Source organism: Actinia tenebrosa, unplaced genomic scaffold (genome assembly GCF_029948245.1).
Source record: "Actinia tenebrosa isolate PJP-AT-01 unplaced genomic scaffold, QUT_ActTen_1.0 PGA_scaffold2__45_contigs__length_23673736, whole genome shotgun sequence".
Taxonomy (NCBI): Eukaryota; Metazoa; Cnidaria; class Anthozoa; order Actiniaria; family Actiniidae; genus Actinia; species Actinia tenebrosa.
This window is the reverse complement of record NW_028292579.1, coordinates 8,985,397-9,010,721: the sequence shown is the minus strand read 5'-3', so window position 1 is coordinate 9,010,721 and position 25,325 is coordinate 8,985,397. Positions and strand designations below refer to the sequence as shown.

At 43.8% G+C, this 25,325-nt stretch overlaps 1 protein-coding gene and 1 long non-coding RNA gene across 4 annotated transcripts in view; both read right to left on the bottom strand.

Annotated features, from left to right (window-relative positions):
* The window catches only part of LOC116286747 (uncharacterized), a 69,693-nt gene that overhangs the window by 5,184 nt on the left and 39,184 nt on the right, over nt 1–25,325 (bottom strand). For all 3 annotated transcript variants that reach the window (XM_089034411.1, XM_089034413.1, XM_089034412.1), the window contains 10 exons: nt 25,017–25,064; nt 24,589–24,639; nt 23,744–23,805; nt 23,203–23,331; nt 22,591–22,651; nt 21,469–21,533; nt 21,145–21,220; nt 20,206–20,258; nt 2,042–2,167; nt 1,519–1,594 (listed from right to left, as the gene is read on the bottom strand). In XM_089034411.1, the coding sequence (XP_088890537.1) occupies nt 1,519–1,594; nt 2,042–2,167; nt 20,206–20,258; nt 21,145–21,220; nt 21,469–21,533; nt 22,591–22,651; nt 23,203–23,331; nt 23,744–23,805; nt 24,589–24,639; nt 25,017–25,064 (747 nt within the window). The remainder of the gene's footprint in view (nt 1–1,518; nt 1,595–2,041; nt 2,168–20,205; nt 20,259–21,144; nt 21,221–21,468; nt 21,534–22,590; nt 22,652–23,202; nt 23,332–23,743; nt 23,806–24,588; nt 24,640–25,016; nt 25,065–25,325) is intronic.
* On the bottom strand, nt 17,506–18,042 carry LOC148909190 (uncharacterized). The gene is made up of 2 exons (XR_016120517.1): nt 17,790–18,042; nt 17,506–17,661 (listed from the first exon to the last, which is right to left on the bottom strand). It is a non-coding gene; the product is annotated as an uncharacterized LOC148909190 (long non-coding RNA).

Here is a 25,325-nt window from a genome sequence, read left to right as displayed (position 1 = left end):
TTACGTATCATCCTATTAACATTTCCATTAAACCTATTGTTAACCGCAACTTTTCTCTGCTTGACTCTGATACTCGCACTTCTGCTATTTTCAACAACCGCCTTCTTTTTTCTTATAAACGTGATCGTAATCTTCGTTCTTTCTTGGTCAAGGGAGTTCTTCCCTTTAACAAAGAACCTGGTACTTTTCGCTGTTCTCATAAACGTTGTTATACTTTTCCTCACATAGCCTCTCACACTTCTGTTGTCGGTCCTAAATCCACTGTTAAAATCACTGACCATTTTGTTTGTACCACTTCTAATGTTGTATATTGTATTAAATAAACCCGCTGTAATCTTTTGTATGTGGGCGAGATTGGCCGCCGTCTTGGTGATCGCATTTGCAATCATCTTTATGATATTCGCAATAACGATCCCACCAAACCAGTTTCCCGCCATTTTAATCTAGCTAACCATTCTCTTTCTGACTTCATTGTTTTCGGTCTTTCTTTGATTAACGGCAACAATGATTGTCGCAAGACCAAAGAAATGCGGCTTATTCACCTATTGGGCACTCTTAGTCCCAACGGGATTAATGAACGCTTTACTTTCAACTAACCTTTTCTTTTGTCTTTTGATTGTTTGTTTTTGTTTCCTTGCCTACCTTGCTCTCATTGGTTTCTTTTGTCTTATTCTATCATATATACACTCCTTTCCACCACTTCTTTCTCTTTTACTCCGACGAAGGACTAGCGTCCGAAACGTCAGTAAGTTTTTTCATCTTTTCACGGTGTATAATTTACCTTTTCATCATTACTGTTTCATTAGAAACACCGACGCAGCTCACACTAGTTTTTAGCTAGTTATATCTTCAAAGAAAATTGTGTTGTTTGAAAAGTATCCGATTACTGAGAGCTGTCTTCTCTTCTCACCCACACTGCGTTTATCGATACCCTGAAAAAACCTCTCGAAGGATGTATGTCAGGGCACGGGTAACTCGCAGATCAAACCCTGAAAACAAGCTTTGGGCTGATCTAAGTCATGGAATGGTTAACTCACAGATCGAACCCTGAAACAACCACTGGGCTGATCTAAGTCAGGGCATGGCTAACTCACAGATCCAACCCTGAAACAACCTCTGGGCTGATCTAAGTCAGGGCATGGCTAACTCACAGATTGAACCCTGAAACAACCTCTGGGCCCATCTAAATCAGGGCAGCTATAGCTAACTCGCAGATCAAAATGGTTTTTATCTTTTAGAATATAGGATTTCGCAGATGGATGAAAACTGGAGAACCCAGGAGAATAACCCTCGAATCAAGGGAGAGACCCAATATATTCTGCTCACATATCAGTGATGCCAAGTCCAGGAATTAAAATCCGAGATCCCAGAGGAGAGGCAAGTCGGTACTACAACCCTTAACACAAAGATTACACATGTAGCTGAAGACAGTTTGTGATTCAAAGTTCATCACCGAAAAATATAAAGAGAGAAAAATATTCATCTAAAAAAACGAAAAAACGTTTGAAACAAACTTACAGTTTCTTCAGGGTTGTCTTGAATCCTTCGACAAATACCTTTCAGTCCGCCATGTTGACGAATCAGATTACGATTACTATGGACGGACAAACAGACAGACAGAAAGTCAGTCAGTCAGACAGACAGACAGAAAGACAAGCGCATTGGTTAAAATATTTTTGGCACGCTATCTACCAATGGATTCTAAAGGCCCGTCTAGACAAGCAATGTTGTCGCGCGACTTGAGCGGTGATTTCAATTGGGGTTTTATCGCAACCCAAATCCCAGGTGTAAACGCCCGGCGATGTTACAGCGACAGATCGCAGTCACTGTAAATTCAATAATGCTCGAAATATAGTGCAACTATTTGAACTTGAAAATTAACATGTTCTAATTCAGTCAACTTGGCAGCGTTCTGTCGTGCCTAAAATCAACGTTGAGATTAATCATTGCGAAACTCGCGCTATAAAATTGCTGGTGTAAACGGGCTGAAAAATGGTTCTTAAAAACCTCTATTCAACAAAGATTCGTTTTGTTAACTTGCCTTGGTGTCGAAGCAAGAGCACTAAGGGCCCTTGTGGTCCTCTCAAGGACATTCTGTTGGGTTGTGTGGGAGACCAGCCCACAAAGGGTCTTTACTCCACCGTGTTCATCAACTGCTTCACAGTTTCTACGATCAAACCAAATTGAGAATTAGTAAAGTTCAATATTTTGAACGGACACGTTATCAATGCCTTTAATCGTATTTTCCTGCCATCCAACATGGCTTCCGTCATGTCGCAAACCCGTAGAGCGTTTTCACGTGACGTCACAGCAGCCATATTGGTGTTCCAAAACAATACACTTTCTATCCTCGAGGAATTTAACTTATTTTTATGCAAAAAACTGTGCAGAAAGTTTCTATTGTTTGGTACACCAATATGGCTGCCTTGTCAAGTGAGTGACAACGCTCTATATTGTTATTGTGAAAGTAACTGACCACTTTCATAATGTCATCAGCTCATCAGCATAAAGGTATAAAATCTAAGTATTGATGGCAATTGTCTTTTTCATATTCAATTGGTTTTTTAAATCTCACCGACTTTTAATGGTATCTGTGAATAGCTGACTTATAAACGAGGCTAAACCGGTGCAAATGTGTTTGTGGTCAACCCTAACCCTAACCCTATACATCGAATGCGAAACTGGATTGTTTACTCTTGAAATTCACCTTTTGAGAGTCAGCCCAAAACGTGTTAGGTTGTGTTAGGGTCACCAATAAGTTCGTTCTCGGATTCCCTTACAAATTCAGTAGTATAGGGAATGGGGGTTCCAGCGCAATCTCAACACGGGGTAAGACCCGCGTCAAAAATCCACCTACGGACGACCCCCACTCCAAGTGTGGTTGAGGGCAACAGCGCACTTAAATATGTTAGTCTATATATGGAGTGCGAAGAATGTAAGAGAACTTTTAAGAAAGAAGCGGATTTGAAAAAGCATTTGAAAATGAAGACGAAGTGTATGAGCAGTTATGATTGTGGATGTGGTAAGAAGTTTGAGACTAAGGTTAAATTGTTTTGGCATTGTCAGGACTGTGAGTACGACTACGACGACCTAAAAAGTGCTTGGTATTAGGTATAAAATATTTCCTATTATATAGATGGAATCCCAAAGCAACTTCAGCACGGTGTCAATACCCGGTAACGGTGAGATTGACGTTAGACAGTTTTGGCGTCAGTCAGAAAGGAAGGTTAAAAGGACTCTCCGAAAAGGTATAGAAGAATTAGGAGCCCTGAAAGCGAGCATAATGGTAGAAGTAAGTTTGTCAAAAGACGAGGTAATGACGACAGCAATGTTGCGATCAAAGTCGTTAGTGATATTAGAATCCACGAATCTGGATAGGTCACTCAGTGAAGCCTTAGAAGCAATAATGGAGTCGCTGTCTAACTACACGAAAGAAGGATCGGGTTGGACAGTAGAGGAGGTTGAAGGAATAGAGATAAGTATAGCTAGGTACGTACCCATACGAGGGGGGAGTTACGTACCGCTACCAACGTGGGTAGAAAGGAAGAAGGCTATTGTAAACGTGAAGAATGAAGACAATCGATGCTTTATGTGGGCAATCAGGTCTGCACTGTATCCAGCAGAGAAGGATCCCTGTAGGACAAGTAAGTATCCCACAGATGATTTAGAGTGGGATGGTGTGGAATTTCCCATGCAGTTGATAGACATCCCCATATTTGAGGAAATAAACGATCTAGCAATTAACGTTTACGGAGTCAGAGAGCAGACGATAGTACCGTTAGTTCTGTCAAAAAGTAAAGGAGAGCGCGTACATTTATTCTACCACGGCGGACACTACTCATGGGTTAAACACATTAGCAGACTATTCTACAGACATACTAAGCACAAAGGCAAAAAGTACTTCTGTGACTGCTGCTTGCTGTCATTTACATCCTTAAATGCCCTAAAGAAACACGATGAGATCTGCCGCGGAGTCGAAGAAGTGGCGCAACGGATCCAGATACCCACCAACAAAGAGCTTTCATACGCAGACCATCAAAAGCAGATGCAAGTGCCTTACGTGATATATGCAGACTTCGAAGCGTTGATAACTAAGGAAGAGCAGAAACGTGGTGCCACGAATAAGGTAGGATTACACGAGATCTGCTCCTTTGGTTACATAGTAGTCAGATCAGACGGTAAAGCAAACCCTCCTGTGATTTACCGAGGTAAGAACGCAGCTAATGAGTTTCTAGAAGCATTGCGAGAAGAGGAGGGGGAGATTAGAGAACAATTAAGACGTCCAAAGAAGATGGAATTTACCAAAGAGAACCAGGAGGCTTTTAACAAGGCAAAAAAATGCCACATTTGTCAACATACGCTTCTTCAGTTTGGAAGACGAGCCAAGAAAGCGTGGGATGAAGATGGAAAGTATCTAGGAGAAGCTCATTTTAAATGCGGGAAGTATGCTAAGAAAGGTGAGAAGCCGGGAAAGCCCTCCACGCACTGCATTCACTGCCACAAAGCATTTGTTGAGGATTTCTATGTGGATAAGGTTAGGGATCACTGCCACATCACGGGTAAATACAGAGGAGCGGCTCATTGGAAATGCAATATAAACTTCAAAGTAAATCCAGACATGGAGATTCCGGTGTTCTTTCACAACCTCCGCGGTTACGACTCCCATTTGCTACTACAAGGAACAGACGGCTCCGACGTCAAATGCATACCCAACAACAAAGAGCGCTACATGTCCGTAACTGTGGGTAAGCTAAAGTTCTTAGATTCGCAGCAGTTTATGGCGGACTCCTTAGCAAACCTCGTAAAGTATAACACCAACTTTCCCATTTCCAGTCAATACGGCGCGGAAAGGAAAGGAGTCTACCCATACGAATACATGGACTCCTGGGATCGATTCAAAGAACCCCTACCACCCAAAGATCGCTTCTACAGCACCCTAAACGAGTCTGGTATAAAGGATGAGGAGTACCAGCATGCGTTAGACGTGTGGGAAAAGTACTCCTGTGAGAACATGGGTGACTACCACGACATCTACCTAAGGTCTGACGTAGTGCTGCTTGCAGATGTTTTCCAAAGCTTCAGAAAGATGGCTATGGAATATTACGGATTGGATCCCGCTAATTTCTACACGGCTCCTGGGCTCAGCTGGAGTGCTTTGTTAAAGAAGACAAATGCGCAGTTGGATCTCCTAACGGAGTACGACATGTATCGGTTTATGGAAGACGGTATTCGTGGCGGCGTATGCGGACCCAGCCGACGTTACGCCCGCGCAAACAACCCCTTAGTAGAGCACGACCCAGAGAAACCAACCACATACATTTACTACCTGGATGCGAATAACCTTTATGGTTGGGCAATGTCACAGTACCTACCTGTGAGAGACTTCGAATGGGATCCAGTGAAGCCGATAGACTTCTACATGCAGGTAGGAAAGGAGGAAGACAAGGGTTACGTCTTAGAAGTGGATCTGGAGTACCCAGAGCGCCTGCACGACGAACACAATGAGTTCCCCTTAGCACCAGAAGCGATAGAGATACCATTTAAGCAGCTAAGTCCGCTGCAAAAGCAAATGTGCCCTGGTTACAAACCGTACAGGAAACTAACTATGAACCTGATGGATAAGAAGAAGTATGTGGTACATTACCGCAACCTGCAGTTCTACGTGCGACACGGAATGCGCGTAGAGAAGATCCACAGAGTCCTAAAATTCACGCAGGAACCCTGGATGCGCCCCTACATTGACTTTAACACGCAAAAGCGTACCGCAGCGAAAAATGACTTCGAGAAAAACCTCTTCAAACTGATGAACAACAGCGTGTTCGGAAAGACAATGGAGAACATCCGCAAGCGCGTAAGCGTAAAAATAGTCAGCACCAAAGAGGAAGCAGAAGCATACGTGTCACAGCCAGGCTTCGTTAGATACGTAGAAATGCTGAACTTCTACGTGATTCACATGAAAAGGGCAAACCTCTTACTAAACAAGCCCGTTTACACAGGCTTTACGGTGCTGGATCTATCGAAGCTGCTTATGTACGAGTTCTACTACGATAAGCTTAAGCCAAAGTACGGAGACCGCTGTCGCCTCCTGTACACAGACACCGACTCCCTAATTCTAGAAGTGCAAACGGAAGACGTTTACAAAGACTGCCTCCCCGACATAGACGAGTACGACACCAGCGGTTACCCGAAGGAGCACTTCCTTTACTCTGCGAAGAATAAGAAGGTAATTGGGAAGATGAAAGACGAAATGTTAGGAAAACCCATAGTAGAGTACGTGGGTCTGAAACCAAAGATGTACAGCGTGCTAAAGTTAGACGGCGTAGAAAAGAAAGCTAAAGGCGTAAAAAAGTATGTGGTTAAGAAGGACATTACGCACGAGTCCTACCTCAACGTATTACGAACACGCAAGGAACAGCGGCATAAGATGAACAGCCTGCGCAGCTATGGTCATCAGATACATAACGTCACGCAGGAGAAGGTGTCACTGTCTGCATTTGACGGTAAGCGATGGATGTGTGATGACGGAGTGCATACGATAGCATTCGGACATCACACGATAAGCAGTTCTTCTTTGACGAACCCACGCGTGGGACCATCATGAAGATAATACAGGATGGGCTGGCCCTTCTTAGCTATCGCACTTCGGATCTGATAAGTTTCCAAAGACCAATTAGGATCCGTAGCTCTTTTGGATCCTCCTTCTAATTCACCCGACTCATAGAGATATCGAACCGTGACATCGCCTAATCTTTTTTCCTGGGGGAAGACCGCCCTCGAACTTCTGATGAAGGACTTGTGTTCCACGTGTTTCTTTTTTATGGCATCCTTGGGTTTCATTCCCGTAGCCCTGGCCGCCTCGTTATTTAAAGCCGCGACAACCTGGGGGAGCCTCTGAGTCCATTCCCTGTTGCGTTTGGAGGGATCTTCCAGCTCTTTCCAATACTGGTACCCAAAGAGGCGCTCGGCCAAGGTCTTGTTGAATCTTTCGACGATGCTCTGACCCCTGTGGTACTCTGCTTCGGCTCTCCTAATCTTAGTGCTGTGGTCTTTCAGGGTCTTAGTAACCACGCCCATGAACTCTGTCCCCGCATCCACTTGCAGCAGCTTAGGCCATTTCAAGACGCGCTTATAAATCCTACCTAGGGCTTCTGCGACTTCCCCAGAATCCTTGCTGATTATGGGTTCGGCGTCCTTGTATCTGCTTGCGATATCAACTACGGTCAAAGCGTACCTATAGGTCTTTCTTCTCACCTTGTCATGTGGTAAGAAGAGCAAATCCGCCTGATGAACTTCATTAGGGGTATTTACGGTAAAGCTGGGCCTGGGAATGTACTTGGGCACGGGAAGATAAACCTGCCAGAGGGTTTGTTTTCTTAGCCAGTTCTTAGCCGTTTCGTCTGATACCCTGGCCGCGGTCGCGAGTTTCTTGATAGCTGACGCTCCTTTCCAATAGCCTTCAGGTCCATAGTAAATCCTTTTGAGTTTGTCCTCTACGCGGCCCATTATATGAATTCCAAAACAAGATTGATCTTACGTCCGTTAAAATCCACCGTCTTTCCGTCCACTTTAATGGTGATGTTTATGCTTTCTACCAAATTAGATAAGTCATAGCTCAAAGAAATGGGAGTGTATTCTACTGGGTCAAATGGATTACCTTGGGGCAGAAACTTGGACATAAGAGAAGACTTTTCTCCATTGTTGTAACTATGAACCAAGTCACAATAGACTTCGTAAGAGGATGCGACTTTCCATTTCACATCATATGTACTGCCGCTATTTATCGTGGTACTAGTAAGGCCCAGGAGTTCTACCAATGAACTGTCCTTTAGATTGGCGCTCCCATTATTTTTCTTGAATGTCATTTCATGGGGCAATCCTGTGGTAAGAGTATATCCATGCTTTGCTAGCTCCTTAGCCAGTGTTATGGGGGTGTAATGGGAATCTGGTATTTTTGGTTTGGTGCCGGAAGTCACGACGACAAAGCCATTAATTAAATTATACCAAGAATTGTACAAAGAGCAACTAACCAACCGAACCTTACAGGCTTTGATGGGAGGATTCAGATAAGTGGTAAAGTCATTCTTGTCGCTTTCCAAAAAGACGATCATTATATTAGATACGCCAAAGCCACGCCTCCGGCCAGCCCTGCGACTCCTACAAATACCAGCTCATTGTCTTTTTGTTTCTTAGAAGGCTGGTAGTAATTCTTGAACTGAGGCTTTTTCATTCTAAAGTCGGGGTGTGCTTGCGCATAAAGTTTGAAGGCGTAGTCTGTGTTTTCGAAGTTCTTGTCTGCCTGCATCTTGTCTTGGTAGTTCTTATCCAACCAATCCCTGTAAGCTTGTCTTTTTTCATTCCAAGCTGCCACGTCCCGCTGATATTTCTCCAGCGCTAAGTCGTGTCTCTTTCTTTCGGCGGCACCGCTTTTGTCGCCTCTAACTAATCTATCCAAATATTGACCACCATAATTAGCCCCTGTAAATGCTAAAGCTGCAATGACTCCACCTGCGACTAAGCTAACCATTATACATTAGGTAGGTACTTTTCCTTCCGTAGATAATCCTTTACCATGATAGCCCCGCCTACGGCAGCGGTCATCTTAGCAAAATTAGCGAAGCTCTTGCTTGGGTCTTCAGTAAAGTCTTCTTTGAGCACTTTCTTACCTACCCAACCAATACCCGCAACAATAGAAGTAATGATAGCTGCCTCTTCAACAGTTTTCAACAACGCGGTCGACATTATATTACAAAGCGAGAAGGTTATTACTCCATTTCAGGGATTTTGCTTTTTCTAACCTCCACAGGTGCGCGATATGTTGGGGCCTCCCACTTTACTTCTGGCTTCGTAGCCCGCCATTGTAAGTAGAGGCTGCCTGCTGCTATAGCAATTCCTATCGCGCCAATGACGTACCCAGGATTGATAAAGGATTCCTCTTCTCTTTCCTCCACCTTTTCCTCCTTCTTTGCTTTGTTCTTTTTATTCATCTCCGCGAGCTTCTTTCCGGCAGCGACTCTGCCCGGAGATTTAGCCTTGGTAATCTTGGTATCTTCTACGGGTGGTTGTTCTTCGGTGTCACTCATCTTATATTAAGGGACTTGAAGGACTTGACAAGTAACTTGATGACGACTTGACAATGACTTGGCAATGACTTGACAACGACTTGACTAAGTACTTGAGAATGACTTAAGGACGACTTGACTAAGTACTTGACTAAGTACTTGAGAATGACTTAAGGACGACTTGACTAAGTACTTGAGGTGACTTGACAACGACTTGACTAGGTACTTGAGGCGGCTTGATCAGGTACCTCAGCAAGTGCCGCCTGGAAGACCTTTTCGACTTCTCTGTCCTTCTTGAAGTCCTTCCAAGATGTTCCTAAGGAACCTAGTACCTCCTTCAAGTCGACATGCTGAGCTACGTGCAAAGCCGCAGAGGCGACTGCCATTAACTTACCGCACTTCAAAGACAACCACCCACAGGTTATCTTAAGTTCTTGAGCGATGACATAGTCCTCGCTTATGTCCTTCCGTAGTTGCTCCACGTCGTCTATGGGCAGCGCAAGTCCAAGCAGTTTAGTCGCAAGTCGGATGGCGGAGTCTGCTACGGCGTCCGTGGTCTTACTTGCAAGGGCGGCCTCGTACCTCTTATGGAACTTCTTAACCTCCTCTTCTGACAGCTTATTAACCTGCTCATGGGTAAGTTCCTTGCCTATCATTTCTTTGCACTTCCCCGAAGACACAAGGATGTTAAGTTGTTCCTTGAGGTTACTTTCATCTAACTGTGTGGGGACTTCATCTAAGAGCTGCTCAATGTCCATATACATTAGGAATCATAGATTCCAACCGTGTAGGGAAACCTCAAAGAGAAGATCATCTTGGAATGTTGGTGCGTTTTTAAATGCCGCATGTATTCGTGTAACTGTTCCTTGGATATCTCACCGCCGTAGTCGCTTAAGATGGTTTCCAGGTCAGACTTACTTGGAGTATAAAATACTACGAGAGAGCCTATGTTTTCCCTAAAGGGCTTAGAGACACTGGTAAGCTGCTGCGAGAGCAACCAAACGCTGATATTGTCGTGTCTACCGCTGAAGGCGAGCTTCACTAATTCGGAGGTGCGCCTTTTTACGTCGTCCCCACAGGCAATGTCATCCAATACGAGGAGCGTCTGTGTACCTTTAGGGAATTGTTTGTGCCAAAACTTCAAATGGCTGGATAACTCGTTAGGATCTAAGATATCTACGAAGAAGTCGTCGTCTTTCACTCCTATGCCTTCCCAGGTGCGGTTATTCACGTAGGTGGGACAAAGCAGCACTATGTAGTCAAAGCGGTATCTAAAGGGTCCTAATAGCTGCTCCACGATGAACTGGGTCTTTCCGCAGCCGGTGGGTCCTACTATCAGAGCGTTACAAGGCATGTGATCTGGGTTCATATATAGATGGAACCAGTGGAAGCAGTAAGAAGGATTACCGCCGACGCAAAGGATAAAAGAGACACCATAGAAATGCAAAGGGAAGAGATAGACCGGTTAAAAGAGCGCGTACAGGAATTGTACGATGAAATGTGTGGTCTGAAGCGCGCGGAACGGTTTGGCGCGCTTTTGACAATGGCGACGTGGGCTAAGGAGTCCATTAAGGACTTCATTCGATATCCCCCATAGATATATGGACTGCATTACGTGCGAACTACCTGCTGACTGCATAATCCCTCCCAAAACACCGATACCCAAACCGTGTAAAAAATACACCTGCCGTCACTGTAATAAGGTATTCTCTGAAGAAGACTTCGTTAGACATTGGTGTCCCGCGGATACTAAAGCACAAAGGACTTTAGACGACGCTCGAGAAGAGTAAGAGGTCGCAAAGAAGATCTTACTAAGCCCCGGCAAGGGGAATTAGCATAGGTCTTTCTTTTTTATTGTTATTTTGTTAAATGCTGCAAAGAGGTCTCAAGTAAGGACCTATTTTTTATTGTTATTTTGTTAAATCATCGTAATCGAAGAATGGTTAACATGATTATCTTTTTGCTGGTTTCAACGATGAGAAAGAATGATACCTCATCTTTTAATGGGGGCTTAACAAAATAACAAGAAATAATAGACCCTATCCTAAAACCCTCTTACAGGGTTTAACAATTTAACAATAAAAAATAAGGTATATATAATGAAGTGCGTGCAATGTGATAGAGCTTTTAGTAGCAAGCAGCGACTGCAATACCATCTTTCCAAGAAAGTCTGTCAGAAGACCATCAGCACTGTTTGCGGTGACTGCGGTAAGGAACTGTCCACAGTACAGGCCCTACGATATCACCGCGAGCATAGAGTCTGCCTTAAAGGTCATTGCCGCCGATGCGATGAACCCCTCTTCGAAGAAAACTGGCATAAGTACCGCTGCCGTCGCTATGACCTCACAGATGTGGTCTGCGAGACCCACGGCGATTTAGCAGAGCGATGTTGCCCCCTTGAAACCGGCCGGGTGCTCACGCGACGTAAGAAGGAGATCGACGAAGACTTCGTATGCTTCGACGACTATGAGGGTGTAAGGTGGGAGAATAGGGAACACTGGGATGGCATCTGCGACCGATGTGGCTGTATACGTAGCGGCCAACATATTTGGTGCTGCCTTTACGATGGCCCTAAGCCCTTAGATCATTATCTGTTGGTAAGAAAAGAGTGGAATCTACTTAAGGTATAATGTTACCTTACATCGCAGCGTTCCTAGGAGGCGTGACTATTACCTTATCAGCGTATGAAATGGCGGAAAAAATGAGGGCAGACACAGCAGATGACTACTTATCCGCCCATGAAGAGGATTAGTCGCACAACGGATTATCCTCCGCTCGACGTTCGATGTCAAACTTCCATCGGCCGTTTACCTTACCATGACTGCGTAGGTGTGTATATTCTTCACCCTGCAGTATGTATCTCACACAGTCAGGCGCCCAAAGGCTGTATTCCTGACCGTCGCGTTCTAAGACCAACCTCAAACGGTCGATGTCTTCGAATGCGACGTAGTTTTTTATTCGGTATGAAACGCCTTGCAGCAGATCTCGCCAGTATGTTTGTTTAAGAATCATTATACCTATGAAATATTTTAAGGTGCGTGCTTAAAGTGTCTTGACCTTTGAATGCCTTAATGCACCAAGGGCAAGGAATGCGAATACCGGCAACATATTCGTCTATTTCCCTGCAAAGTAGATCATAATCATTGCTTACGATGGTTAAATATCCATTTTCTTCATATCGTTCCAACATTACCCTTTGTTTCTCGGACAATACGCCGGTGCCTTTGGGTGTCTTCAATTCTATGCATAATCCATTGTATTTATTATGGTTGTTAAGGATCAGCAGATCGGGTTGGCCTGCCTGGTAGCCTTTCCGCCAGCTTTTAATGCGCTTACTTGCGGTGTCCTGCAGTTCTCCAAGACCTGGAACTATGATTACGTGCGAGTAGAACCTACGCACCCTGTGTACGGTTCTATCGTGTATGTCTGCCTCCGTTTCTATCTTAAATGCCATTGGATTTGAACCATTGAATCGCTTCTCCATATCGTATTTACCTGTCTTCCTTAGCGTGGGTAGAACGTCACCCAACACCCATTTCCTGAACTTTTTTGCTTCAGCCTTTTCAGATCCGAATATCAATTCGTAAAGACCTTCCTCCGTCAAATACACGGCATTGGGTTGTGCGTTAAGGGTGTCACGCTGAGTTACACCCTTTAAAGACTTCAAAGTTACCCTGTTTTCCTCTGATACGTGATCAGACGCCGCTTTTCTGGAATTTACGTAACCCAACGCCGCCGCCACCTCCTTCGCTTTGAAGTAAAGTTTATCGCCTTGCACTATGCATTGCAGTTTGGTTTCGTTGTTTTCGAATACGCGAAGCATATTATACCTAAGGAATATTTTTTATCCTTTCGCTTGGCTCAAGGAACGCGAATCAATACGCAACGCTTTTTAGCTGATTCATTTCTACACTCAGTTGCGCGTCTGAGACTACGAAGATATATGCGTTGATCTTAGTAGCGTCGCTGGCGTCTTTGGTGCGCTTGATCTCCAACGTAATGCCGTCCTGGGTATTTACCAGCCGCAATCCCTGTCCATGTAGGTCTTCGTCGTTCGTCGTGCGCATGTCGATCCACAGCGCATACTTATCCTTAAAGAATTCCTTTGGGCCAATTTGGTCGCCAAACTTACGCGCGACTTCCCGGTACATATCCGCGGGCTTTATCCCTTGTGAGTAAACCTTATTAGGCACTCCGTTAATGCTAACGCCTACGTTAGTGATGTTAGGATTAAAGAACGCCTCAGAGTCACGCAATCCTGCCGTGTATGTCTTTGCGAACAGCAACATTATCCCTGTGAGGCTGCGCCTGGGAAGGTTAATGCTTTGGTTGATGACCTCTTCGACGTTATTTGTAAAGCTGAACGTCTTGTACATCACGACGTGATCGTAAAGGAAAGCCTTCCCGGAGCTGTATTCCATACCGGCGCTACGGGCTAAGTCTTCGCTGTATACCGTTTCATACTGCAGCTCTAAGTTAGTAACGGAGTATGGGTGGACGGCTGAGGAACTTACGTCCTTTCCCTGTAGGATGTTCGTAGTGTCTGCTAGGGTTACTTCGAACTGCAGCTCGCTTAGCTGCCTTGGGTAGTATGCACCGTGGTTCGTGATAACTTCGAAATCTAATGGAACGACATATTTAGTGCCATAAGCTGTCTTTATTTCGTCTTCTCCTGAGGCGCCAGAGGTTGCGCTTCTTACCTTGCGTATGGCATCACTGGCGATTCCCTGCTCTATCCTTTGCGCGCGGTCAAATGCAGTCAACCATAAGTCTTTGTACGTGGTATACAGATCGTACCTATTTAAGTCCAAGAGGGATTCCCCTGCGAACTTCACCCGCATCTTTGAGACAATGTTGCGGCCAAGGTCGTTGACAACGTGACGCGCGTCCGCAGTGCTTGGTTGTATTGCTAGGTCAAACCTTAGCGCCAGGGTGCCAGGAACTAAGACTAGGTTATCCGTTAGGCGGGGCACGCCTACGTACAGGGTTTCCCCTGGCTTAGCGCTGCTGGGGGTAAAGGTGACACGGTGAAAGGTGCGTTCTGCTTTCAGTCCGCCAACCTGCTTAGGTAATACGTTGGGGTTTAACTTTGAGCTTATCATATATAATGGAAGTAGAAGGAACGGATTTTGACCCCACCACCGAAGAAGGTCAAGTCGACATTAACGACGAAGAATACGACGCATGGACTAAAGGCGCGGAAACCGACCCCCTAATCTACGACATGGCTCTAGAAAACACGTACGGCAGTAGGTGGAAAAGCTTCAAGACCTCCTTGAATCGCATGTGGCACGAAAAGAACCCGGGTAAGTCCGCCCCCGAGTACATAGAACTTCGAAACATGGGTGAGCAGGGAGCAACCGCGCGGGAAACCGTAGAGTGGGCAACGCAAGAGCTAACGCAGCGCTATTCCCACTTCGAGGCCGACGACGTAAGGCTCACAGAACGCGGAAACAAAGTCCTCATAAGCGTCCAAGACATGAGATATCCCGACAAAAACCGCTGGACCAAACCACAAATCCTCTTCGACGAAAATGGCTCGGTCATGGTTAACGTGGCAAGATTAAGAGGCTTTCAACTGGCTACCAGAAGTGCGTTAGAAAGGTTGGAGGCCCTGAATGAACAGGTTGCGTTAGAAAAACGCGCCAAGAAACTACAAGAAACGTTGAAAGAAAAGGAAGCAAAGTACGAAAAACAAATGCGGCAGCTAACCGATGCTCAAAAGAAAGAAATCAAGGGCAAGAACGAAGTCATACTGCAATTCAAGCGAGAAGCTGAAACGGCTTTAGACGAAAGAGACCAAGCCCGACACGCCTTCAATCTTGCTCTAAAAGACCTGGATATGAGCAAGGAAGAAGCTAAAAACTTGCATATCACCATAGCCGGCTCTTTAGAGGAACGGCGGCAGTTGGTTGCCGAAATTAACACTAAGGAAGAACAAATCCGGCAAAGAGATCAGGCCATCGAAGACCTGGAGGGGCAAATAGGGCGGCAGCAGGAAATAATCAACGACCAAACCCGTCCCGAAGAGGAAAGGGAAGCAGCTCAAAAGGAAGTGGAGGCCCTCGAGGTACGCCTTGCGGAATTACAGGCGCAAAAGGAAAACCTGGAAAGAGAATTGGGGCTTACCACCAAGGAAAAGGTAAAAAGAGCCCTTTTGAAGTATGGTATTCCGCTGGCATTCGCGGTTGCTATTTCGAGCGTAGTAGGAGTTATCCTATCCGCGCTTAAGGCTACAGGCGCAGGCGTAAAAAAATTAGGCAATGGACTGACGGCCTTAGGAAAAAAGATGGCAGCCGGTTTGCCTGGGCTGCTGGGTTCGGTTGTTTCCTTGGCACTTAGGGCCGGCGGAGAACTGTTGAAGTTTGTGGGTAACAACATTTGGATCTTGGTTGTCGCTATTGGGGTGGTCCTCATGAAGAAGATGAAGGCTTGATCTTCTCATCGGGCGGTGCCCTGCTTTGAGGATAATGAAAGACGGTGTTAGCACCGCCCTGGTAATTTGGAACCAACGGCAACACACTCATGGTAGAAATGGGCTTATGATTCCAGGCTGCACTATTAATAGGCCAGATACCTATGCGATTTATCCTAAACTCACCGTCATCAGAAGTGACTTGTAGCTTAGCATATTTACAATTGACTAGCATATGAAAAGTCACTGGCGTTAGGTCTTCAGAGGACCTAGTGTGGGGCTCCATCGAAAAATGGGTAACTTTCCTGGTGTTCGTTGAAGTTCGATAAGGAAGCAGGGGCTTATTATTCTCATCGATAAGCCTAAACCCCACGTTTGCATGCTTATTTGTATTAATGCTAATAGTGCAAATGACCAATGCAGTTCCCCCAACCTCAACCCACAGTCCAACGTCATGCCAAGCGATGTCGTCATATTCCTCTTCATCTACGAGATGGGCGTAATAAGTTTCCTTCACGTGTGGGTTCATATATTTCAAGGATCAAAGATCCTCCTAAAGACTAACCACCGTCAAAGTGCTGATGGTCATGTGGTTATAGACGTAATTCCTTTGGTCATGTATGCTATTCATACAAACACTCGCGGTGTCATCTACTCTTATCTGCAGCTTTACCTTCCCGTGGCAATCAGCAACCATGTGGAAAGTCCAAACGGAAAGATTCTCAGAGCTATTCGTTGGCGGCTCTACTGAGAAATGCGTAGGCTCCCTGTTGTTTGTCTTCGCGCGCATGGGCTGTAATACTCCATTGTCGTCACAGAAACGAAATCCTACATTCGCGCTGCTAACGGCCCCAAAAGAAATGCTGCATAATATCAATTTTTTTCCTGAGTAGTTTAAATTCACGGACATCCCCGTGACATCAACCCAAGATGGTAGGGTATATTTTTTCTCACCTGTGTAAGTCGTATAGACACAATCTACTCCAGCTACGTAGGGGTTGTTCATCGCCATATATAATAGCTCAGACCAATGCTTGCAGCGGCTAAGCCGGCTTTTAGTAAGTTATGGTCATATTCCTCAGGTATCGCAGGTAGAGCCTTCTTTGATGGTTTCTTAACTACGGGTAGCTTCGTTTCATGCGACTTTTTTGACTTCTCCACGAAATGGGGGATGTTCCTAAGAGTGTCAGAGTTCACGTCGTTCACCCCAAACTTCATATCCTTAGTAGCTCGTTGAAGTTTGTTGTTGTATCCTACTACAGAACCAGTATTTATAGATAAATTACTGGGCATTAACCAACAACCCGGGGCTACTGCATAGTCCAACCTCGCCTTAGAATTTTGTATGGCTAGTTGGTAACGCTGTACGCCCTTGCTAATGTCGCCCTCCAAGATTGAACTTTCAAATAAGATCAAGGCTTCGGCTCGCGTCTCTTCTGCGGCGCCTGTATTCCCCACTATGCTCGATCGGGTGTTTACCTGAGCTCCAAGGATAGAATACACGTAAGCTTCTATGCTGCGGTTTAAACGGGCAAGGCCGGCTTTGGTTAGTCCTTTACCTTCTGGGGGTATGAAATTAAGATATTGCTTTGTTTGCTCGTCGTTGGTAATTTTGATAATCAGTGGATTAGCCCCTGCATACTTACCGCCCTCGTCTTTGAACAAAGGTCCGTCTCTAACTTCCTTAGTGGTCTTAGCGTTTGGTTCAAAGAAGGTGCTACTGTCGTGAGTTTCTTTGTGATACCCAGTGTTCCACCGTAGATTCAATGCATGAACTTCCCTGTTGCTTAGCTCGTGCCCACCAATCCCCCAATAAGCCCAAATATGCCCCAAGCCATTGTTAGCACCGACAGTGCATCTAAAATCCTTCCCTACAACACCAAACTCCTTACAAAGTCGGTCGTAAGCAGAAACGTTGTATTTATTATCTCTTGGATAAAACGTGGCATCTCCCGGCAGCGCAATGACACCCATTTCATGCAGTATTCTTCGGACGGTAAAGTGGAAGTGAAACATAAATATTGAATTCTTCATCAAGTTTGCACTTACACCACAGCCGCTAGTGGCACACCAAACTGCAAAGTTTAGTTGCTGCGGCCAATAACGCATGTTAGGACCACTTAACCATTCATGAGATTCCTTAGCGGTGGTATGAATAATGGGTACGTCTTTGAAGATATCCCGCACCTTTAACGGAAAGGAATGCTTGTTAGAAATCCGCATGTTCAGCGTTAGGCCCAAGCTTGGGTGTTTATCAAATGAAACTGCGGGTATCGGATAAGTACTGGTACCCAGCAATAATTCCTTTGACCAACCTTGCACGGGTTTAGGCTTATGCGGTAAGATCTTAGGATGCTTCAGCTGAGAGTCTATCTGATCGACCAGCGTAGGTTTCAAATCCTCATTGCTGTACATTCTGGAGCCGTTGAAGTAAATCCCATCGGGTCTTCTTTCGAACTTACTAGGGTCTGCATGCGGAAACATCTTCCTAAAGGCCCTCCAGTTCCAGTAATCCCTGTTGTCATGATGTGGCTGCTCCTCAATATCATTCCCAAAAGCGTCGTACATTAGTATATATAATGGATGTTATACCATCAGCACCTCCACTCTATCCTGATTTACCTACAAAACCCAATGAATTGAATGCCGAGAACTTCCGCTTGAATAAGGCAAATCTAATCCTCGCTTACTTAGAGGGTCAAACGAAGCACTATGAGGAGGTCAGGAAAAAGTATGCTAGAGCCCGAAGCATATTACATAAAATCGCGATAACTTCCGGCTCCATGTCCGTGGCGTTAACAGGCTCTGGCGTTGCTACTTCGCTTACTGGACCGGGAATAATTGTTGGAGTTCCTTTGGCCGGCGTTGGGGCAGCCTGTGGTATTATCTCGGCTGTTGCTACGGGCATTATGAAACAGTTGTCAAGCAAAATATCAAAACACGACACGACAATAGCTCTGTCAAGGGCTAAAGTAAATACGATCACTGACCTTGTCTCAAAGGCTTTGCGTGACAGAAAGATAGACGACGTAGAATTCTCGCTTATCTTAGCCGAAGAGGAAAAGTACGAGAAATTAAAGACGGACATAAGGAATAAAAAAACAGTCGTAAGAGATCTTTCCGAGGAATCTCGCAAAAAGATCTACCAGGAGGCAAAAGAAGAGCTTCAAAGAAAGCTTGCTCAGTAAACATCTGCTTCGAAAAGAGCGTGACGGGATTCTATTTACATATCGAACGTCAGTCTAGAAATTATGCAGATTAAATATAATAATTTTCACATACATAAGCGTCCAGATGTGTCTGGCATTCGCTCGTGATCGTGGGACTTTGGAGCTGGGGAGGCCTAAAGTCCCGAGTTCGAGCCTCGCTGTAGACGCATTTGGACCGGTTGCTGTGAGTGGAAAAAAAAGCCTCCCCACACTCACAGCAACCGTGGGGGGAGGGGTGGAAAGTGCGATTCAACCCCGCGATGGGGGGTTTCGCGAGGAAAAGTTGGAAAAGTCAGGGGGTGTCTCGGGACGCTGTCCGGAGTTCACCCTCTGGTGGGTCGTAAGAAAGATATATGTGTATGTACTAGAGGGCCTCTGGCGCGGGATGAAATAAGCCCCGTAAGCCCAAAATGCAAAAAACCCCACTGGGGATAGCTTGGTGTTCTGCGCGATGCAGATTTCTGGCAAAATAAACGCCAGTTTTGCATTTTTATTTTCTCGGAATCCATCCTAACAGGGGGTGGTTGGGGTCTATTTTGTAAAATATTTCGTAAATTACGTCAGGATAATAAGGAATATCCTTATTCAGCCGACAAAACATCCACTCGGCTTTTGTCATATCAGAAACCTCGGGAATAGACTTACCGGTAATTTCAGACAAAAGATAGGGAATAGCTTTGTAATATTTCCCTAGTTTTAATTTTTTCAATGTCTTCCGTAGGCTTTGTGGGGTTGGCTCTTCTAAGTGGTCTATGATTTTCTTCTTTACTTCGTTGTCTAAATATACCGGTCGATAACCTTGGATATGACTCATCCAGTCCCTAAAGTATTTTATTCTTTTGTATGGCGTCTTCTTACGACCTCCGTTGGAATAATATTGTTCCCTGGTAGCACAAGGCACGGCATTACGAATATTTTTACCGCACTCGTAACACTGTGCTGACGTGTCGTCTTCTATTTGCATTTTCTTGTCACAACAAATATACTTATTTGGTTTAGTAGGTACAAACTTGGGTTTCAAGCACTTTACACAGAAATCATAAACAAACTCTTTACAATCTTCGCACTCCATATATAGACTAACATATTTGCGCTGTTGCCCCCAACCACACTTGGAGTGGGGGTCGTCCGTAGGTGGATTTTTGACGCGGGTCTTGCCCGTGTTGAGATTGCGCTGGAACCCCCATTCCCTATACTACTAATTCACTGTATTTAAAAAGAAAATTTAGATCGATTTCTTAAGTTAGCTCTCTAAACAGTGGCAAGAAAAGCTTCAATCAAGTTAGAAAAATGATATTTTGCTTGTATTTAGAGAGCTAACTAAACAAACCGAGTAAATAAATGTTTAAAAGTCAGTAAATTCGCACAGAAATTTGAGAACAATGTCCAAATCTCTTGCTGACCGCAACACAATGCAACATGTTTTATACCACGTGATGGCTAGTGCTCAAAAGGTTGAATTGGTAAAATACTGGAAAGATTTCTTTGGCTTTATGTTTGTCAACAAAATAACATCGCTTACTTATTGTTGTCCATGCACAATACTTCTAGTGCCCAGGCAATGTGTTCTTGTAGCTGGGTAATACAAAACAACAACTCCTGTTAACTGATATATGCCAAGTGATGTGGGTGGGATGAATGGGTGAATGCATGGATGCATGGATGGATGGATGCAAAACTGGACGGATGGATGGAAGTATGTATGCAAACCTTGCCGAACGGATGGATGGGTGGATGAATAAATAAACAGATGGACGAAAGCATGCATGCATAACTGCACGGACGGATGGATGGGTGGATGGATATATAAACGTATGGATGGAAGTATGCATGCATAACTGCACAGACTGATGGGTGGGTGGATGAATAAATAAACGGATGGACGAAAGTATGCATGCATAACTGCACAGACGGATGGATGGGTGGATGAATAAATAAACGTATGGATGAAAGCATGCATGCATAACTGCACAGACTGATGGATGGGTGGATGAATAAATAAACGGATGGACGAAAGTATGCATGCATAACTGCACGGACGGATGGATGGGTGGATGAATAAATAAACGTATGGATGAAAGCATGCATGCATAACTGCACGGACGGATGGATGGATGAATAAATAAACGTATGGATGGAAGTATGCATGCATAACTGCACGGACGGATGGATGGATGGGTGGATGAATTAATAAACGGATGGACGAAAGCATGCATGCATAACTGCACGGATGGATGGATGCGTGGATGAATAAATAAACGTATGGATGGAAGTATGCATGCATAACTGCACGTATATTTGGATGAATGGCTAGAAGGATGGATGGAAGTAAGGATGGACGCAAGGACGTAGAGGTTGATAGATGGATGTATGGATGTATGGATGCTAAAAAAAAAAATGATAGGCAGTATTTCAAAAGTAAACAATAAATAAACTATCAGAAAATGAATAAACCCCTGACCTTATCGTCTGTTGCAGCTTTTAACTCGTTGCATAGTGCTTTAATCCCATCAAGGTCACGAATAGTGTCCTGATTTCTAAGAAAAGACAGTTTGGAAGTAATTACCCCTCTACCAATGCTACACAGTTGTAACATGATGGAAGTATAAACCTTCATAACTTAAAGAAGCAACATTCAAATGAAGAAATATTTTGCCGTTCAACTTTTCACTTTATGTAGAATAGAAATTTGAAAGTATTGTATCAGGGGTAGGTGCACTTTAATAGAAAGTGTCCAGTTTGCAATCGTTTTCCCCTTAAAGGATCAAAGTAGAAAGGGACTTACGTTTCGGTTGCAGCAAGATTCTTCAGTGTCCAGGCAACATGTGACTTCACGGACATGTTGCGGCTCTAGACAAAGAAGTGAATATTCATCAATCAAAGATTACCAGAGGAGGTAAAGGAGGGCCAAGGAGGTAAAGAAGGGCCAAGGAGATAAAGGAGGACCAAGGAGGTAAAGGAGGGCCAAGGAGGGCCAAGGAGGTAAAGGAGGGCCAAGGAGGTAAAGGAGGGCTAAGGAGGTAAAGAAGGGCCAAGGAGGGGGGAAGAAGGGAGTCTTCGCCAATGGAAATGAGAAAACGATGTTTAGTGAGCTTGCATGAGAGTAAAGTGTTGCATGGGGATGTCTGACTTATCCACAGGTAGCCCACTTTAGATAAACTGAAAGGGAAAAATAAAATCGGGGGAAAATCGATTTTATTTTTTGAAAGATGGCGACTGGAATTTCCACCCTTGTAAGAGTATTTATAAATATATATACGACATACTGGATACCATTGGGGAATTAGTAAAGGAAATCGCACGATCTCGAGTATAATTCGGAATTTATAGGTACGAGTTATGTTTTGAAAGTTTTCAAAATTGATAGAGCCATTAGGCAAGTCCAATTTGAGAACTTTCAAAACATCACGAGTATCTATCAATTGCGAATTGTACAAGAAGATCGTGCGTAGTGCAATTTGTATAGGAAAAAGGCGAGTGCAATTAAAGAACTTTCAAAACATTACGAGTGTCTATTAATTCCAAATTGTACGAGAAGATCGTGCGATTTTTTGTTTATAGTTCACTCAACAAAATTTCAGTAAAAAATGCGAAGCGACGCCGTTCATCTTTGTCTATTTGGCGGCCGATTTTCAGTCCATCGTGCAACTGAAATGCATACTATGTGTACTATAAGGGATTTAATCGTACTGCTCTTGTCCATTCAGAATAGATTGATTTTGTTGAGTGTATTGTAATATAGGAAAACAAAGGCGCACACAAAAAAGTGCATTTTTATGGATTCTTTTACTCGTTCGTACTGGGGAAGCCATTAACTTGACCTCGAATAAAAAGTAAATAAAGTCGATTCCCCAAGATTTTATTTTCCCTTTTCAGCTTTATCTAAATTGGGCTCCCTGTGCTTTACCTTGTCCATCAGGTAACACAGCGTCTTTAGTCCACCTGCTCTCCTTGCTTCATCACAATTACTGGAACAGAATTAACATTTAACCCAATAAAATCCTTATCATTTGTAACAATTTACAACTCATATCGCTATTCAATGAAGCCTTCGCCGCAGGCAACTTTCAGTTTTCCAAACCCGTAATTGATTTTTGGGCTTGGGTTTTCTATGTATTACAATTGATGAGAGGGACTAGGAAAGTAGTAACGTTTGACATGCGCAAAACTATTTGCGCAGTTCAGCTATGCCATTTTTCTTCCTCAAATCCTTTCTAGTCCTGCTCTTCCTTATGATCTAAACTACACAGGACCCCCGAATAGGGTAAAACGAAGGAAACTATATATGTTCAAAGTTGATAGACAAGGTATCCGCCATAATATCTCTTCATCTACGGATTCATTTTGATGAGAGTTATAATATGAACACTGTCCACCATCTTGCTGTCAGCGAGAAAGAATCCTATTGAAAATTTGTGACTTAGCTGATGAAAAAATTCCACACGAGACAGGAAATGACGTCAAGTATAAGTTAGAAGTGAATACACAACATTGTATTTGCAGGATGTTGTCATATTACCTGTCATTTTGGAAGGTCAAACAATCCAGACTAACCAACAAGTGTTCTTGAACGGCAGGTGCTCTGGTCAGTGCTAGTAGACGACATAACGACCTCACACCACCCCCCTCGCGTATGGCATCCTTAGCACTGTAATATAGAAGAGAAATGCATAAGTTTCTTATAAAAATCGTTATAATATAGGAGCAATTCTGATTTATGGGTTGGGTGGGGGAGCTATGAAATAAAGTGGGGGTAATGTCATAGTGATATCGATAATGCTGAGGAGACGGTGGGTACCAAAATAGTTTTTAATGGGGAGGGGGGGGCTATAAGGATTTTGAGTTTTAAGGCAATACGTTTTTGGTAAAAACTTTAAATGCAAAATGACAGCATTATTGATTATGACTGGACAATAGGCCGTTTCCCAGAATTACTAGGAATTAAAGCAATTTGGGCAATCAGAGATTCAGCGCTATATAAATATAGTTTATTATCATTATTTATTTTAATATACTGGCAAAGGTTGTATTCGATGCTCTAATACAAGCGGCAACAGTACCTTGGACTACCCATTACGATGGTCTGTAATGACTTGGCAATACTGAGACGCTGAGATGGGTCCTAGACGTGACAAGAGTAACATAAGACATGTCAGTTTGGATTGTCACTGGTCATGTACTATAAAACGTTTTCACGTGACGTCACAGCGGCCATGTTGGTGTACCAAAACAAATACATTTTCTATCCTCGGGGAATTGAACGTATTTTTATGCACAAAGCTGTGTAAGCCTGGTTTTCATTAGCGACGGAAGCAGAAACGGAAGCAAAAGCAGAAGCGTAAGACGTCTTATGTTGCTGTGAAAATCAAAAAACGGAGACAGGAGCAGAAGCAGAACATCGACGGGAGCATAAGCAGAAGGAACGGAAGGTTTCTTTTTTCTTCTGCTTCCGTCCTTACGTCGCTAGTGAAAGCCAGATTTTTATGCTACCGTTGCTAACATACAGAAGCACACGGTGGTAGGCCAATCAAATTCTCGTCCTCAGTCCCCTGCACATACATTGGATTCTTGCATAAACAATGGCTTCCTATTGTTTTTCTTATGCTTCCGTCGCTTATGTCGCTAGTTAAAACCACCCTGTATAAGTATCTATTGTTTGGTGCACCAATATGCCTGCCTTGTCACGTGAGTGAAAAAGCTCTACTTTTGGATCATTTATTAATACGCAGCCCGTAAAGACCTCCATTGGTTTTAAATGTAAAGCACATTGAGATATTTGAAATGCGCTATATAAGTACCCCATGATGATGATGATGATGATGATGATGATGATGATGGTGATGATGATGATGATGATGATGATGATGAAGTCATTAGAATATTAAAATAAAGCAAGAGACCATACCCGAGACTGCAGGATATCTCTGCACATGTCAGGAATCTTCTCGTATTCGTACTTGACCCAGGAGAATAAAGAAAGAATAAAAAAAGCAATAAAATGTTAGCAACATTATTATTTATCATGTGTAGCTGAAAGATGTTTGTGAAGCTTGTTCAGTAAGTAGATTTTAGTAGAATGGGAACGATATTTCAGACTGAAGCTAAAGAAAAAATATATAAATGTTTTGCATTTAATTGAGTGCATTCCTTACTGCTACACTTTCATGCGTATAGCTGCTCAATCGTGAAGGGTTTTCTCTTTGTTTTACATGCGTTGCATGTATAGTAGTTAATAATATGTCTGTTTGTGTGTCTGTTACGCATGCCTTGCCGTGTCACGTGCTTTACTCATCAATTTCCACTTGTCGTCGTCTGTCTGTCCGTCCTACATACCTTGTATTCTTGTCGACCTAACTGTACTGCTGCTTCAGGAAACAGTGTCTATGACAGAACACGAACGAATGAACAATTTAATTTTAATCTTCACCATAATACGTTTATGATACCTCTATTATGCAGACACCTTAGGGAAACTTACCTAGCGACTGCTTAATAAAGGCTTTTTTGAAGCCCCGTTTACACTAGCGATTTTTGCGACGATATTTGCTGCGATTTTTTTTTTTTTTTTTGCGATTTTGTCCATAATAAACAAAGGTAAAGAATTTACTTGTAAAGTTTTTTTCAGGATACCAAGATTTTCCT